General features: G+C 38.8%; 3 protein-coding genes across 6 annotated transcripts in view; 1 reads left to right on the forward strand and 2 right to left on the reverse strand.

Moving 5' to 3' along the window:
* myom1a (myomesin 1a (skelemin)) overlaps positions 1–7419 on the reverse strand; it is a 28986-nt gene extending 21567 nt beyond the window's left edge. The window contains exons 1-7 of one of the 4 annotated variants that reach the window (XM_082513424.1): positions 7332–7407; positions 6534–6857; positions 1538–1678; positions 1239–1425; positions 982–1139; positions 671–763; positions 446–534 (exon numbers count right to left, since the gene is read on the reverse strand). In XM_082513424.1, the coding sequence (XP_082369550.1) occupies positions 446–534; positions 671–763; positions 982–1139; positions 1239–1425; positions 1538–1678; positions 6534–6826 (961 nt within the window). In that variant the 5' untranslated portion in view covers positions 6827–6857; positions 7332–7407. Of the gene's footprint in view, positions 1–445; positions 535–670; positions 764–981; positions 1140–1238; positions 1426–1537; positions 1679–4844; positions 5057–6533; positions 7243–7331 lie in introns of those variants that run through there. The other 3 variants (XM_082513426.1, XM_082513427.1, XM_082513425.1) reach the window with 3 other exon arrangements.
* Positions 7420–7449: 30 nt separating this feature from the next.
* myl12.2 (myosin, light chain 12-2) lies at positions 7450–9794 on the forward strand. The gene is made up of 4 exons (XM_082513431.1): positions 7450–7558; positions 8561–8768; positions 8941–9102; positions 9270–9794. The coding sequence occupies exons 2-4, from the start codon at positions 8585–8587 to the stop codon at positions 9440–9442; spliced, it is 519 nt and encodes a 172-aa protein (XP_082369557.1). The 5' UTR covers positions 7450–7558; positions 8561–8584; the 3' UTR covers positions 9443–9794.
* Positions 9795–9806: 12 nt separating this feature from the next.
* On the reverse strand, positions 9807–12614 carry bag1 (BCL2 associated athanogene 1). Its single transcript, XM_082513430.1, has 7 exons — positions 12480–12614; positions 11730–11858; positions 11560–11642; positions 11364–11477; positions 11134–11241; positions 10975–11037; positions 9807–10879 (listed from the first exon to the last, which is right to left on the reverse strand). The coding sequence occupies exons 1-7, from the start codon at positions 12514–12516 to the stop codon at positions 10790–10792; spliced, it is 624 nt and encodes a 207-aa protein (XP_082369556.1). The 5' UTR covers positions 12517–12614; the 3' UTR covers positions 9807–10789.
* Between the last annotated feature and the right edge of the window lie 3322 nt (positions 12615–15936).

A 15936-nucleotide genomic window follows, 5' to 3' on the forward strand; every position in this document is an offset into this window, starting at 1 on the left:
GAAAATAGCGGCCGTTTAAAACTTCCCCTAACGAGGTTTTTAGATTTTGAGCAGCAGACTACTGGGAAACAAAACTGCTGCTGAATTCAAATGTAATTTTTGGCTCTTCCAAAAGTGTTGGCTACTATCTTTACACTCAGGAGAAGGCAGACATCTTTTTGGCGGAAAGCTACCAAAACTGGCAACTCAACACAAGAGTACAGATGAAAAAATAGACCTACAGGCCAGAGGGGTGAAATGCCCCTTTGACGCTCGTGAATGAGCTTTAAGACCTTCCTGTGGTCCGCGAGTTGGAGGGATTTGTCTCCTGAAACATACTCAGGGCACAACTGTAGGACACTGCTGAGTTTTAAACCTCTACTTTGAATTTTGACCGCTAACTGAAATCGACTAGAGCTGCTGCAGAGAGGGACATGTGGAAAAGAACATTAAACGAGTTACCTACTTTTCACAACCACAGAGGCCACAGCAGAAGCTTCCCCTTTCACATTGAGGGCAGAGATATGATACTTAGCAGTGTCGAAGAAATCACAGCTGGAAACAAAATGGTTATCACGATTAACTATTAACGGCATGAATAGATTAACCGCTGCAAAAAACAAACAAACACTAATACCGTTTATCTTGGGTGTGTGCTGTTAATTCAGAGGCCAGCTGAATGATTACCTACTTCTTGATCTCCAGAGAGTGCATGTTGTAATTGCTCTCAGCTGTGTACTTCTCGGAGTGGGCTTTGGCATCGATGAGGACGTTGTTTTTATACCTTAAAAGCAGCAGAAAACCAATGTTTATTTTTACTCTTGTCTTCAGAGTTTTTAATTGCCATGGTGCATGTAGGTGTTTATGTGGCAACTGTGGAAAATAAACTCGACTGACGTGTTGGATGGAAACTTCTCTATGACACACGCATGACAGACTGTTTTCATCAGCCTCTTTTTTTGTGACTCAGAGAAGAAGGGAACTTATAAACCTGGAACGTACCAGGCAATCCTGGGTTTGGGCCATCCAGCCACGGTGCAGTGCAACTTGACATCCTTGCCCTCCCAAACAGTCTGTCCACGGGGCTTGACAATGAACTCTGGGCGGTGTGTCAGGCTGTCTGGGTTCATTTTCTTACGGAACTCCGACCATTCCTCCATCTGTAGCGGGAGTGTGTGATATGAAGCCCATCAACGCCTGTATGGGTCATGTGAAAATGGTTAAACCTTTGCATTCACAAAACTATGGAAAGGATTTACCGTCCTGCTCATTTCCAGGCGTTCAGCAGATTCCCTGACATGCTTTGACCTGGTTTTCTTCTCCACTTTCACCTCCATGGCCTCCCTGGCCTCCCTGACAAACAGGTTCCTCATGGCCACATAGTTGATGCCCTCCTCTGTGACCTCCTCCTCCTGGGCCTCCATTAAGCCCCGAACTACATCATGACTAGAACGATACAAACCAACCAAGATGTGAGAACAGAGAGGACACTATGAATCTCAGAAATTATACTGATTACTTGCTAAGAAATATCCACAAACTCAGATTGCATACTCACTTGGCTCTAAACACCGGAATAACATAGCCGATAACTTCTTTGTCCTTGTCCATTGCCAGGTAGGTGCGTTTGGCTCTCTTGGGTAGTGGGCTCAGTTTAACCACCTCCTGCCCCTTCTCTGTCTTCACAGAGATCTTCTTGCTAAGAGGTAAAAGGCATAATTGATCTTACTAAAGCAACAGTGTAGCTCCAAATAAATTGCATGATTATTTTTTTTATTATTATTATTTTATTAAATAATGATGTGCTGAGTGATTGTGGAAGATTCCTTGGCTTTTTTCAAAGAAAAAAATTTTTTTTTCATCTTCAGAAGAAATAAAATGCCAGTTAGCTGAGTGCCAGAGAAACAACCTGAGCCAGAATCAGACTTCTGCATCCGTTTGTTTTCTTGGAACAAACAAACAATAATAGTAAATGTGGTTCTCAGTCTTTTCTTCCAATCACACAAACTTTTATAAAGTTTTCTTTACCCAGTTACAACCAATGCAAAAATATTCTTGGTGGAAAATATTAAGAATCACATTACAATAGAAACACACCAGGATTTTGACAAAGACAGAAGGGCGATATTGTGCTTGTTTTTGATGTTTCTGATGTTTCACTCAAAACTAAACATTTAAATATTACATAAAGACATATTCAGCTGGTGCTATAGTCCAGTTACTCAGAGAGGAAGATGTATTCCGGTCCGCTCCCTAAGATCCTGACCCATTTACAGTCTGTTTCATTAGCCTCTTAGTCCTCGCTATTGTCAGAAGGCTTTGTTTTTAATGGAACTGGGACTGCTGTACATAAGACTTGTTTTAAAGCCTCACTCTCACTCATGATCTCTGCCAAGTCAGCGCTAGTCTATCCATTTGGCATGAAAAGGAAGCAGGAACGCGTGGCTTTGATGAAGTCTGTTATGTACTGGTGAAGCAGGACACAATCTGTGGAAGGTGCTCAATGCACAGCAGAGACAGACAGATGGAGTCTCACAAAAGATGCTGTAATGTCAGGACGTTATTTCTATTGCTGACTCACCAGGTGAGCTGAGAGGATGCCTGCTTCAGTGTGAAACAAAGTCAAAGGTAATAAAGTTTGATGGCTGAAAAAGAGCACTTCTTTTCCGACTGACAAGCTACAGAATGTCAGTCTGAAAATCAGAATCAGTAAAGTACAAATTGATTTATTTTTTTTAGTAAATAAACAAGACACAGATGCTTAAAATCAACAACAGCTATCCTGTACTACTGGCCCACGAGTTAATACCTATCAGACTACTGTGAAAGCCAGCCTGCAACCAGCTACAATATCATCACTTCTTTACAATGTCTTTACAGTTGGCTTATAGGCAACAAGCTCATGTCGCATCTTCAAAAATAGCTTGGCTGTCCAGGAATATAACTGGCAGCCCTTCACTACAGCTGAAATTCTTTCCTTGACCTCATTTAGAAAGTTATCCCAGCTCCAGCATGTACACTGAGCACCACAGCTTAAATGACAAAGAAATGCTAACCAATACTGCATGTTGGTACGGGAAGGTGCATGTTCATAAATTTCAGAGACAAAAGATAAACAAAAACAAGCCCAAGAAAAATCACTGGCTTAAAAATAGAACCTGACTGATATTTCTAATTAGGAGGAATACCGATACATTGGCTAATTCTTTTTTTTTCAGACACATGAAACATATGCAGATTTTCCAGTATTTGATAGGTGTAGTTATTTACGTAGGCTGGTTGTGTTTAAGGGATTTGAAAGACTTGCCTTAACAGAAGTTACAGAGTGCCCTCTGGTGGAGAAACACTGCAACATCAACACTCAAATATGGCTGAAGGGTGTTTCTCCAATCTTCTTTCCCTTTTTTAAATGTTTATTTGTCAGTCATTATAAATGGTGATGCTGACAGAGCAGCAGACAGTTATCATTGTCCAATAGTATCGACCTGTCAATAAATCAGTCAGGCTTTATTTAAATTCCTTACAATATTCACTAATGTGTAGTTTTAAAGATGTCAAGGTAAGGCTGTAAACCTTTTGCCATTATTAACCTTTTTGATCAAATTGAAATCCTTAAATTGCATATTTTATTCAGCTTGTGGCCTAATAACAATAATGTGCAATTTAACAGAACAGAAAACAAATGAACAGAAGAAAAGAAATTATTTCATTGAAGAAATAAATGTCTTAGCAATGTTGTTGTATTCTAATGCTGTTGTTGTATTGTTGCATTCACTGTTTTTCTGTATTACTTCAGTGGGTTAATAGATAAAAGTATGTCAATATATCAGCTCTAACACAGTGGAAATTATTTTATTTAAACATTACAGTCTGATCCAACATTGCAAACATTCTCCCACAATGTTTAACTTGCAAAAGTACATTTATTTGCTGGCAAAATGCCTCATGAAAGTCTAGCGCCAAAGCATCACAAATAAATAGTTTGTCCAAGTTAGATAGTGTGTGGGAGTCTGTGTCAAACATTGGATCAGTTTGTCCCTCTCCTATGCACCTGCCTCCTTAAATAGATGTTATAGCAACAAAACTCATGTATAAACACAAACACATGAGAAAAAGCCTTTGGATATGAACTTAGAAACATTACTTTAAGATATAGACTTTATAAGTGGATTACTCTCATATAACTGGACAATTTAGGAGGTTCGATATTGACATGTCTGCTTTGACACTTAGAGATGAGATTTAAAATAAAAGTCAGTTCACAAATCTGAGCTATAAAAAAACAAGGGAGAGTGGCTGTTGTTTTACATCTATCCTTCTGTTTACCTGGCAGCCATGTGTAATGGTCCCCATGCTATTACGCCAAGACTCCAGGCCCTGAACCCTATTGCTTTCTTGTACTTGTACTTACACACTTCTTCAGCTTTTTCCTATTTGAACAACTATTACAAAACATTTTTTCCTTCAGATTAAATGTCTAATTCCTGATTAAACCTACCGTATGTAGAGAAAGAGCTGGAAGGAAAATACGTTGTCACCCTCATGATTTACCATTTAATACACTTTAAAACTTTAAAGGCCATGCTACAACAGTATGTTAACATTAAAAAGTGCTATATTTTCTTTTTTAAAAATCTATTACCGTAAAAAAGAAAATCAATTAATAAATTATAGCATAAAAAAGCACCTGCTCTCGATGAAAACCCTTTTTGGTATGCACGCACTCTCCTTCCTGCTGCTAAACCCACTTCAGACCACAAGCACAATGCTGAATATTTGAAGGGGAACATTCATCATTTCTGAAGTACTAGGAGTGGCAGGTTACAACCTTGGACTCTGCAACCCCTTCACTCTAATCCTCTTACCGATGCCTGGTGGTCTTGAAAGTTGAGAATGACTGCTTGCTAACAGACGACTTGCTGCTCAGGTAATAGCTGCTCTCATAGAGATGCTGCTGCTGCTTCTCCTCATGTTGATGTTGATGCTGATGCTGCAGCTTCTGCGTCACTTGTAATGATGCTGACATCCTGACGGCCACTCCGCCAACTTATAATGACTGTCCTTTACTTTACCCGCTCTGTGAATCAATCTGACTGTTATTATTAAAGACTGGTTTCTCTACTGGAGGTTAGTCTAGTGCAGAGGCCGGTAATAAGGTAGTAGGAGCAGGGATTAAGGGATAAGAGAATTGGTTGCTTGTTAAAAATATGTTTTTAAACTTGTTATTGTGATTTTTTGTTTGTTTGTTTTGGGCAAGCAGCTTATGTGTTAGCTCTGGTTAAGATCTACTTTTGTGTTAAATGAAGCAGCAGGTGATAAACTGGTGGTTTTGATGATTTTTCAATTCAATTTAATTCAACTTTATTCACGTACTGTGAAATCACAGCAACAGTTGCTTCAAGGCAAAGTGAAGACCCTACAACAGAGAAAACCCCAACAATCATATTACCCCTTTGACCAAGTGCTTTGGCGACAGTGGGAAAGGAAAACTCCCTTTTAACAGGAAGAAACCTGTTAAAAGCCATCTGTCGTGACCGCTTAGGGTGGAGGGAGGAAGAAGACGGAAGGAAGTCTTGAACAATAATATGTAAATTTACAGTCAGATCATTTCCTGCAGTGGGCTTTTTAAATGTTTTGTGATGAACTGGACACCAAGCGTGGACAGATGGCAAGAACAAGTTAAAATATACTTACTGATTTTGCAGGTTTTGTGTAATTAAGCTACCAAATATCTATGTTCAGTACTTGCTTAATTGAGGGTTATTTAGTTATTCATATATCCGAGTTATAAAATGTCAGAATATTGTGACAATGGCAAATTCCTAAAGCCTAGATGGTTGTTTCTTCAAAATAAAAGTCCAACTTCAAAGGTTTTATGTTTATTGTAAGACAACATAAAGCAGATTGGAATGAATGAAATATTGATATTTTGTCTAATAATAATAATGATAATAATAATAATAATAATAATAATATCATCCAGCTGACCTTTCCCCATGTGAGGCCTCTTAAGTTATTTTAGATATGGCTCAGGTTAAAAAGAAGAGCAGCTCCAGCTGGGAGGCAGGCAACAGTAACTATATGATCTGCAGTTTCTCCCAAATTACACAAAACTATTTTCTCCTTTTTATGTGCTTGAGCAACATCTACTACAAGCAGACTAAGCCATCCAGAGTTACACACTGAACTGGACTGTAAGCCATGAAGGCACAGAATGCATTAAAAACATTTTAACAAGGCCAGGTCATAAAAACGTAAAGTTTTGTAAGGTAAGGCTGGTGTTAACTGGAAGATTAGGATGACACTTCACTACAATGACACATGCAGGCTAATATACCAGAGCACTAGTTCTCAAAATGAACAAAACCCTGTTAGTAGGCTATGTAATAAAACTGATTAATTAAAACACATTTATAAACAAACTAAGTAAAAAATAAATAATCATAATCATACAGTGGAAGCCGGCCTAGGGCCTTATGGAGTCATGGTTTTAAATGATAACCAGAGCACATAAGTACTTCAGCTTATTTAAGAAAATATGCACACTCACTCACCACAAATTAAAAATCCACAATCGCTGAAAATAAGAGAAAATGTGTGTTAATCCAGAAGTAGCTAAAGCAAGTTGAGATCCAGGCAAAGCAGCAGGGTGAGGGGCAGTGGACAGGGCGGCAGTCCACAGAACAAAAATAATGCTGCCACTCGGCAGAATGCGCAAGACACCGTCAGGACCTTTTAAGGCTGGGGCAGCTTTAAATTTAGACCATGAGACCATGAGACAGGCCAGCTGAGCTGAGGAGCTTCTTTTTGGCCTGGCCCTCCGCTGTGTACTGTACTTCAGGGGCATATGCAGGACTCCAGTGGTTTCACCCAGTTCACTGTAATAAAAGGCATATGAACTGCACCACAAACCGAAAAAAGAAGAAGAAAAAATGCCACTAATAAAAGAAAATACAATAGAGGACGGGTTCTCAGTCTTAAAAAACAAAAACCTGCTAACCTAGTACAATCATATCATCCATCGACCAAATTTAACACCAATGCTGTTAAGTTTTAAACTTCACTTTCCGTTAGATTATAGTTTAGGTTATTTGTTTGAAATCGATCCGTTATTATTCCGCTGCGCAAAAAAATATTTAGTGGTTCAACTTCCTTATTAAATATTGAAAACAAAGACTCATTAACCATTTTGGCTAATTCAAACAAACGTCTTGGACATGCAAGTAATTGCTGCCACCTAGTGGTGACATATGTTGACTACATTATTAGTCGTCCGGACAAATAAAAAACATGATTCAATTAAGGCTGTACTTATAATCGTATCAGTGTATAAATCATGGATTTATTATTACCACAAGCAGTACGTAGGTCATTTCATCCAAAACAAGAAGAGGAGAGGGACGTAAACAAACCCAAGGCGTGGAATATTCCAGACTGTTGGTTTCTTCCAACTTCACTCTCATTGGTCAGTTTAGGCAAGAGGAAATAAAACATTGATGTTCCTCTTCATCAGCTTGTGGATGCTGTGGTAGCTGTGTGTGCAGCTTTTTGGGCCTAGAAATTATACGTTTTTTCTAAGGTAGGCGATTTATTTTATGTTTATGAAGCTGCAGAGTTTGAGGACTAAGGACTCGTTTTTTTCTTGTGAATAAATCTCTGCTAGCTCGCTAAGGCTAGCCTGGTCAGTCAGTTATTTAGGTCAGCAAGGGGCTAGCTGGCAAAGCTGGCAAATAATTAAGGGGTTTTCTTCGCATTTTGTGTGATTCCTGCATTGCGCTATGTAGTGCGTGTGTGCTACAGCTCAAATATGAGTGATGTAAACAACATGTCAATACCTATATTTGCGTTATTGTTATGTTATTGCGTGACAGGTGAGCATAATTTGAAATTATATTGATCTAATAACATAAATATCCAGTAAACAAATGACAACTTAAGTGCTTTCGTATCACAAAACAAGTACCGAGTGCATATATCCGTTGTAAGTGATCATAGACTGAGCTAAACTCGTCAGACTCTTTAGTTAGGTTCACCCATTACTGGATTGGACCCCCTTTTGTCATAATTCGTTTAAATCTTCAAGGCATAAATTGAATAAGGAACTATATTTGACATTCCTAACCAAGTCTGCTTTGTTAAGAGACTGCACTGAGTTGGTGGCACATGATGTTCTTGTTGACTACGTACTTGTGTTAATGTAAAGTTGTACCTAACAAAGTGGCCACTGAGTGTATAATATTTAGCTGCTTTTTAAAAAAAGGCAAATTAGGAGGCTATATGACAATGTGATAGTAGTGTCAACCAAATTGACTTTAAATTGAATTACCAACATCTTGTAACCATGTTAATAAGTTTTCATTAGTATTAAATGCATTGCCTGAACTCACCTACATTAACCTTCCAGTTCATAGCTTGCACAGTAAATAATCTAAAGACACTTAATAGCCAGTGTAACCAAGGAACTTTCACCAGATGGAGAGCGTCAGTAATGAAGTCAAGATAAGAAAAAAATGTGAATGAATCTTTCATTTGAACGTGTTGCTTGATCCAAGCTGACAACTTTCATGCTCCTGTATTACAGGAGAGGGACTAACAACCTGCCAACATGTCAAGCAAAAGGGCCAAGGGAAAGAACACCAAAAAGCGTCCTCAGCGTGCCACCTCCAATGTGTTTGCCATGTTTGATCAGTCTCAAATCCAGGAGTTCAAAGAGGCTTTCAACATGATCGATCAAAACAGGGACGGCTTCATCGACAAAGAAGACCTTCATGACATGCTGGCCTCATTAGGTAAACTTGATTTATTTACACATATTTAGTTAGTGATAACGTCTTATGGAGTTAAAACTGCATTATTTGGGGCTCGTATTCAGAAGTTAAAAGATTTCAATCTTTTTCTAAAAACAAACCATTAAATGTGGTTAGCAGGTTAGAGTCACTCTGACCTTGAGCTTTTTCCCAGGTAAGAACCCCACAGATGAGTACCTGGAGGCCATGATGAATGAAGCACCTGGCCCAATCAACTTCACCATGTTCCTGACGATGTTCGGAGAGAAGCTGAACGGCACAGATCCAGAGGAAGTGATCCGTAACGCTTTCGCCTGTTTCGACGAGGAGGGCACAGGTGAGCTTATGTGTTCAACTGTTTAAGTTTCGCATCTTTTTATGTGAATTTGTCTCAGACTCTGGCATGTAGAGACATTGTTTTGTAGTAAGTGCTTAATTTGAAGATATCTGCTCAGTGCTAACATCAGGAAGCACCTGCAAGAGTGAAACTGTTTCTTCACACAGGTGTGATTCAGGAGGAGTGCCTGCGGGAGCTGCTCACCACTATGGGTGACAGGTTTACAGATGAAGAAGTGGACGAGCTCTTCCGCGAGGCGCCCATTGATAAAAAAGGAAATTTCAACTATGTAGCATTCACACGTATTCTGAAACACGGTGCAAAGGATAAGGATGACTAGTGGGTTCATTCTTTACTCCATGTCTATGTTTAATGAGTTTCCATTCAAGTTAGGAAAGCTATGTTCTGTAATTTGGCTCATGACAAAGCTTTACTGTGGTCTACTTTACTGAAGCTCATTTGTTTAAGCTGCTTTTTGGACCTCTGGGTCCCTCCAACCAATCCTACTTTGAAAGCTTGTTTGCACATCTGTCATAACACTACTAGGGGGTCTCTATAAGCTAGTGGAGATGTATAAAAAGACCCCCACGGATAAAGCTGGAAATAAACTGACACCAGATGTCTGTTATTGCAAATGAATCAGCTGTATTTTATAGAATAAGCGTGGAGATTAAAATGTATTCTGAGAAGAATCACCAGTGCTCTTTATTTTTTTTAAAGTTTTATTTTAAAACCAAAGAATTCGATGTGATGCATCAGTCTTAGCACAAGATTCAAAGATACATGAACACTCAGGATCAGCCACTGGATTTAGGTGCTTGATTTCTTAGGATTCTTGATGTTGAATATAGTACATGCGATTGCGATATATGGACACTCCTGCAGTACTAACCTTTTCTTTTTTTACTTGTAATTTTGCTGTTATTGCTCTGGGCCAATCAGTTTAAAACCCAAATAAATTTTGCTTATCACATATGATGAAGAAAATTTGCCAGTCTCACAAGTGCCAGACTCATATTGGAAAATCCACTCATCAGTTTTCTTAACCACTTTTCACAATTCATGGTCATGGGGGGTGGGAGGCAGGGTACGCCTTGTACAAGGTCGCTAGTTGATTGCTTGTTCTCAAAAGACAGCATGGCAGGTAAAAGCCAGGGAACAGTGACCCATTCAGACCCATAAGGGCAATAAATGTTTATCCCACAACATAATAAGCCTCTTGTGGCCCAATGGGAACAATCCACTATCCTGAGTGGATATTGCTTTTTGGAACTTCCCCAATTAAACAGTGTCTATATATTTCTGATCATAAATCATTCACTGCAGCTTGTGCACAATGAGGAACAAAACTCATTATGTTTTAGACATACAGGGCAACAAACGGGACATTTTAAGATATTTGGCATTGACAGCTCTTTTAGCTAATTAAAATGGCATGTGATCCATTTCCTGCAAGTTCATGGTCAAAGTTTCTCAGTCGGCACTTTGCATCTGTCTTGAACCAAGAGGATTTGCTTGTGTTATGTATCCAACATCGTTCCTGATAACCACCATCCTTCTTTCCACTTGATCATTTGCTTCACACCAGCAATAAATAAACCAGGATCTGCTTCACACGTGAAGCTTTCTGCACACTTTGCCATTGCTCACAGAGCAATGTATAGAATAAGTGACTAAAGAGACTGCACTATTCTGCCAAAGCCAGGTTTTTTGACTGGATCTTTGATAGATGGTCTGATATACAAGCCTCGATTTTGTCGCACTGGGCGAGGAAATCCTGTGGACATATGGTAAAGATCAGACTTATTTTGATTCTCAATAGTTTTCAAATAAAGCATGATTGTTTTGTCAGAGGGAAAAACAAACACTAACCTGCACTGTTTTTATTAGTCCTTTTTTCTTCATTCTGCAGTCATTGAAATTTTCTGGAACACTCTGTTAAAAGAGGAGCAATTTGATGGTTTGCTATACATGACACACACGATTAAAGCAGACACTCAAAACAGATGCTTACGCTTAAAATAGCATTACCATAGCATCTATCTCCTCCAAGATCTTCATGAACTGCTCAGCTGCTATTTTTACTCTGTGGTCTAGTTTACCCAAGGCCTCTGCCTGGAGATCTTTGGCGAGAAAGCCCTGTGATAGGATAGGATAGGGGTGACAATAATACATTAGAAGATGGGACAAAAGAGAGCTGTGTAATATTTATTTATTTTCCTATATATTATCAAAAAACAAAAAGACCTATGATTGCTTACATTTTTCAGTCCAGTCAACTCCCCGTCTACCTTCTCCAGCTTCTTGGCCATCTGCTCCACACATTTCTCAATGTCTTTGAGTTTCCTCAGTTCAGCTTCTTCCTCTGGGCTGTTCTGTTTAGAGATTATCATCAGTGTTTTGCAAATGCACATATTCAGGCACCAGAGATGTAGCACATGTATAAATGTGCTTTACCCTCTTTCCAATCATCATGAGTTTGCAGCCTTCTTTTATTCCATAGCTGGAAAGGCTCTCTTCCATGTCTTTCAGTGACTTCCCTAAAATTAAAAAAGACAACTTTAAAACCTGATATTTTACATTAGGCCTCATTTGAGTGTGTAAAAAAAGGAAGACTAAAAGTCTACCTTTAAAGATAAGTTTCTGAGAGGCAGGTGGGACTCCGGTGGCTTGAGCGAGAGCATCTGACAGGTCTTTAACAGTGGGTCCTTTTCCATCCTCATGTCCTGTTAGCGTGATGCTGTGCTTAGAGGATCCTGAAATAGGAAAATAAATAAATATTACACAGCTCTCAAGCTATTAAGGATTGGGAGTTATCATTGTCACCCTTTTGTCTTCTATCGGTGTTATTCAGAAAGTAAATGTCACCTACCAGGATTAAAAAAACAATAATAAAAAAAGTCTTTAAAAGTATTTGCACCCATCCAATTACAGAACATGCGGCATATCTCGGAAACTATCGCGCACGTTTGGTTCAGTTTTTAACGATGGGTTTCAAAATTTTGTTTCACTATCGTGTGAGGAAAAATAATTACAAAACATTTAACAAGCGATTGGCAACAATACAATTTCTCTCAGCAGCCCTCCTGTTTCCCAAATGTGCTGTAAAGTGTCTTCAAACGAAACTAATTACAACAGCTACACAATTCTTCATAAACGTGTTTAATAAATGCTGATATTTACAGTAGTTTATATATTTAATTTGTTATTGAAGAACAACACATAACCAGCGGGATTCAAGTAACATAACCACACAGTCTGTGGAGAAGAGCTACCGAAGCTGAGCCGTTTCTAGCTAGCTTTAGCCACAACGAAACCCAATTTTTACTTATATTTTGTGGTGATTAAGGTGTAGTTTAAAGCCGAAATCTTATTACCGTATGCGACTGTCATAGTTATCGTTTGCTCCGACATTTTGCTTCCCGGCGACCTTTAATCACAACATCAAACGCAAAGCTAACTGTTGCTTATTGCTAACTACTTCCGGTGTTACAGTTTAACTGGTGATCGCGTTAAGTGGTGTTATTCCATATGTTCCTCTCGCAGAGAATCCACGAAAAATAGCCCAGGGCTACCAGTGTGTGTAATGTTTGACTGGATTAAAAATGTGGCTTACCAAAAATAATTTATATGTAATAAGTTAATTAACAACAAATAAATAAAATCACCAGTTCATGCAGATACACACGCACATTGCTGTTCTAAATACATCTTTGGGGATCTGCCCGGGGTCATCAGGGATTTGGGGTCTTTCAATATCCTACACCCTCTCTCAGGTGACCAAGGCAAGATTATCTGCTAAAAAATGATTTCTGATATTTAAATTGTTGGCCTATAATCCATTCATGAGAGACATATCTCAAACACGTCTCTCATCAATGGTATCAAGTAATTTTGAGCCTGAAAGAACATTCCTGTCACAACAAAGAAGCTGTAAGTCACTTTTACATATTATTATTTATGCTGGAATAAAGTGTAATTGAGACTCCTAAATGTCTTTTTCAAGAGAAATATGGCCAAGAGTGCATCAGAAATTAATTGGATTAATTATATTCTACCACACAGAGTAGATACAACAATGAGAATATCTTGATGCATGCTCAGTCATCCAGGTAGGTAAATCCCCAAAAGCTTTTCAGTAGGAGAGCCGTTTCGTCACTCATCCAAGTGACTACTTTAGTCTCAGCTGACTTTAGGTTGATCAATGGTCATGAGAATTTACATATTAATGATCAATTAACTGACCTCCTAGCCCATTGTTCCTTCAGTGGTGCTAGTTTCAGTCATTATGCAAATGTACTGTTTATAAGATTGGGGAAACCTAAAATCAGTTGGGACTGAAGAAGTCACTTGGATGAGCGACCTTACAAAACTTTGGTCATTCAAACCTTTTACAACAAGAGGTGTCAATGTATGTGACGAATCTACGACTAGACATATCTGGACCTACTACTTTTGTGGTTCTTCACCGATCAGCACGACCACCAGTTAAGCTTGAACACCGGAAGTACCCCCTTTTTTTCTTTTCTTTCACTTTTTTAAATGCAATTTTACTTATTTAATATTGAATTTATTATTTAAATTATTTGACTTTTTAATTATTTACTTGTTTAAAAAAGCGGAACAGCAAATACAAACACAACAGCTGCACACAAAAGTGTAAAACGCGAGCCGAAGTCTACAGCACAACTTGAAACTCTTCGATGAAACTCTGCTGACAGAGGTAAATACATTTAGCTTAAGTGTGTAGAGTTTTCCTACAGTAAAGCTTTTTAAAGTCTGTATAATTGATGTCTGTATGTATAACATGTCAGGTCATGTTGCGCCAAGGGGGCTCTCCCAACCGGCTCTGTGGCGCAATGGATAGCGCATTGGACTTCTAGTCAAGCTCTTGAGAGGTGATTCAAAGGTTGTGGGTTCGAGTCCCACCAGAGTCGCATTTTTAACTTGACCATCTGTCCTCCGAATCCTCTCAATACCGTTACTAGTCTAAGTCACGGTTACTCGTTAATTGCTGATATCATGCTTACATGATGTTCCTGAATATGTCTTTGGTTATGTGCCCGAGCTCATCGGTGCTTTCGTGTCTTTCACATTATCTCATTCCAGTCTACCACATCTGAGGATCAAGGGCTAAAAACAAAAGTGTCATTGAGATTAAAAAACGTGATGACAGACGTGGCCAGTGGGGGAGCAGACATTGCAACAATTATAACATTACAAGTCTATAATGATTTTTTACATGGCCAAAATAGGTCTGAATTCATGATGTTAAACAACACAAAACAGATAAAATAACGCAGAGTCGTGATATGTTTAGCTGTTTCGCAAATGTAGTTTCTGTATCAGCGCTAACAAAGGTTGTAGGTTCGTGTCCCACAGAGCACATGTGTAACTCGATTGCTGGTAATACCAGGCTGTTTCCAAATCACTTCAATGATGTCCTTATAAGTGAAGAACAGTTACTTGTTAACTGTGATTATTTGTACCAGGGTGAAAATCCTTTGTAAGGCACTTTTAGGGATTTGCTTGAAGTGCTGAGGTTTAAAGTAACTATATAAGATATTTACAATTCAAGTCGATTTAGTTTTATTTACGCATCACTAAACCCAAACAACAGTCGCCTCAAGGCGCTTTATATTGTAAGATAGACCCAATAATACAAACATCCACTGGTCACTTATGTGGTATATATTAGGTATATTAGGCCATTGTTTGTGAATGCAAATATGTAGTCAGCCAATCAAATGGCAGTAATGCGAAAAATGGCCTCAATCTAAAAAAAAAGACTTCAATCTGAAACACAATTGGAAACATAAATACATTTTGGACCTTTAACTGTAATTTCTATTTACATGGCAGTTTGGGCAGAACATTTCCCATAATTAGATTTTTCTTTTTCTTTTTACAATTTAAGCCCAAAGAGTTGTGCTGACACATTTGCTTCATTATGTACAGCAGATTTTCTTTATCATGGAGAGAAAAACAAGACGCATTGTTTAAACTGCACTTCTTATACTGAGATATCTCAGAGAAGTTTAAGTAGTGCACTTAAACTACTTTATACCGAGAGAAAGGGGCGTTTCACTGGTATGGCCCTACTTAAGTAAATTTGAATGTGGTATGTTGTTGCTGCCAGACGGGCTAGTATGAGTATTTCAGAAACTGTTGATTCACTGGGATTTCTCCACACAACCATCAGGGTTTATAGAGAATGGTTCAAAAAAGAGAAAACATCCAGTGAGCGACAATTCTCCAGGTGGAAATTACTCAGTGATGCCAGAGGTCAGAGGAGAATGGCTACACTGATCATAGCATGGCAACAGAAAAAATGAAAGGTCCACTTCTTGCCATCCAGGTATGGCCAAGAGCTCTCAAGCCTGAAGCAGATGGGTTACAGTAACAGAACACCACACCTGGTACCATTCCATGTCACCTAAGAACAGGATAACAAGATATTTTCTTGACACACTTATCGTTTAAACACCTCAGCCTACCTGAGTATTGTTGCTGACCAAATCCATCCCTTTATGACCACACCCACAGAAAAGCATCCATCCTTTGATAGCTGTTTCTCACAAATCATCTCAAACTAGTTTCCTGAACATGACAGCAAGTTCGCTGTACTCAAATGGACTCCAGATGTGGTGGAGCAGGAGACTCACATCATGGATGAACCACATCTTTGAGGAATGTTTCCAGCACCTTGTTCAATCTATGCCATGGAGAATTAAAACAGGCTGACGGCAACGTGGTACTAGCAATGTCTACTTAAGAGCTAAAAACAAGATAGAGGAGGATGAACAAATACGCCATAAATTAAGAACTCACAGC

Source organism: Aulonocara stuartgranti, assembly GCF_965226115.1.
Source record: "Aulonocara stuartgranti genome assembly, chromosome: 18".
NCBI lineage: Eukaryota > Metazoa > Chordata > Actinopteri > Cichliformes > Cichlidae > Aulonocara > Aulonocara stuartgranti.

Coding starts and splice junctions, on each gene's coding strand:
- myl12.2 (XM_082513431.1), top strand. CDS start 8,585: ATGTCAAGCAAAAGGGCCAAGGGAAAGAACACCAAAAAGCGTCCTCAG. Junction 8,769..8,940: donor TGACATGCTGGCCTCATTAG/GTAAACTTGATT, acceptor GCTTTTTCCCAG/GTAAGAACCCCACAGATGAG. Junction 9,103..9,269: donor TTTCGACGAGGAGGGCACAG/GTGAGCTTATGT, acceptor TTCTTCACACAG/GTGTGATTCAGGAGGAGTGC.
- bag1 (XM_082513430.1), bottom strand. CDS start 12,516: ATGTCGGAGCAAACGATAACTATGACAGTCGCATACG. Junction 11,478..11,559: donor TCATGATGATTGGAAAGAGG/GTAAAGCACATT, acceptor ATCTCTAAACAG/AACAGCCCAGAGGAAGAAGC. Junction 11,242..11,363: donor AGTTGACTGGACTGAAAAAT/GTAAGCAATCAT, acceptor ATCCTATCACAG/GGCTTTCTCGCCAAAGATCT.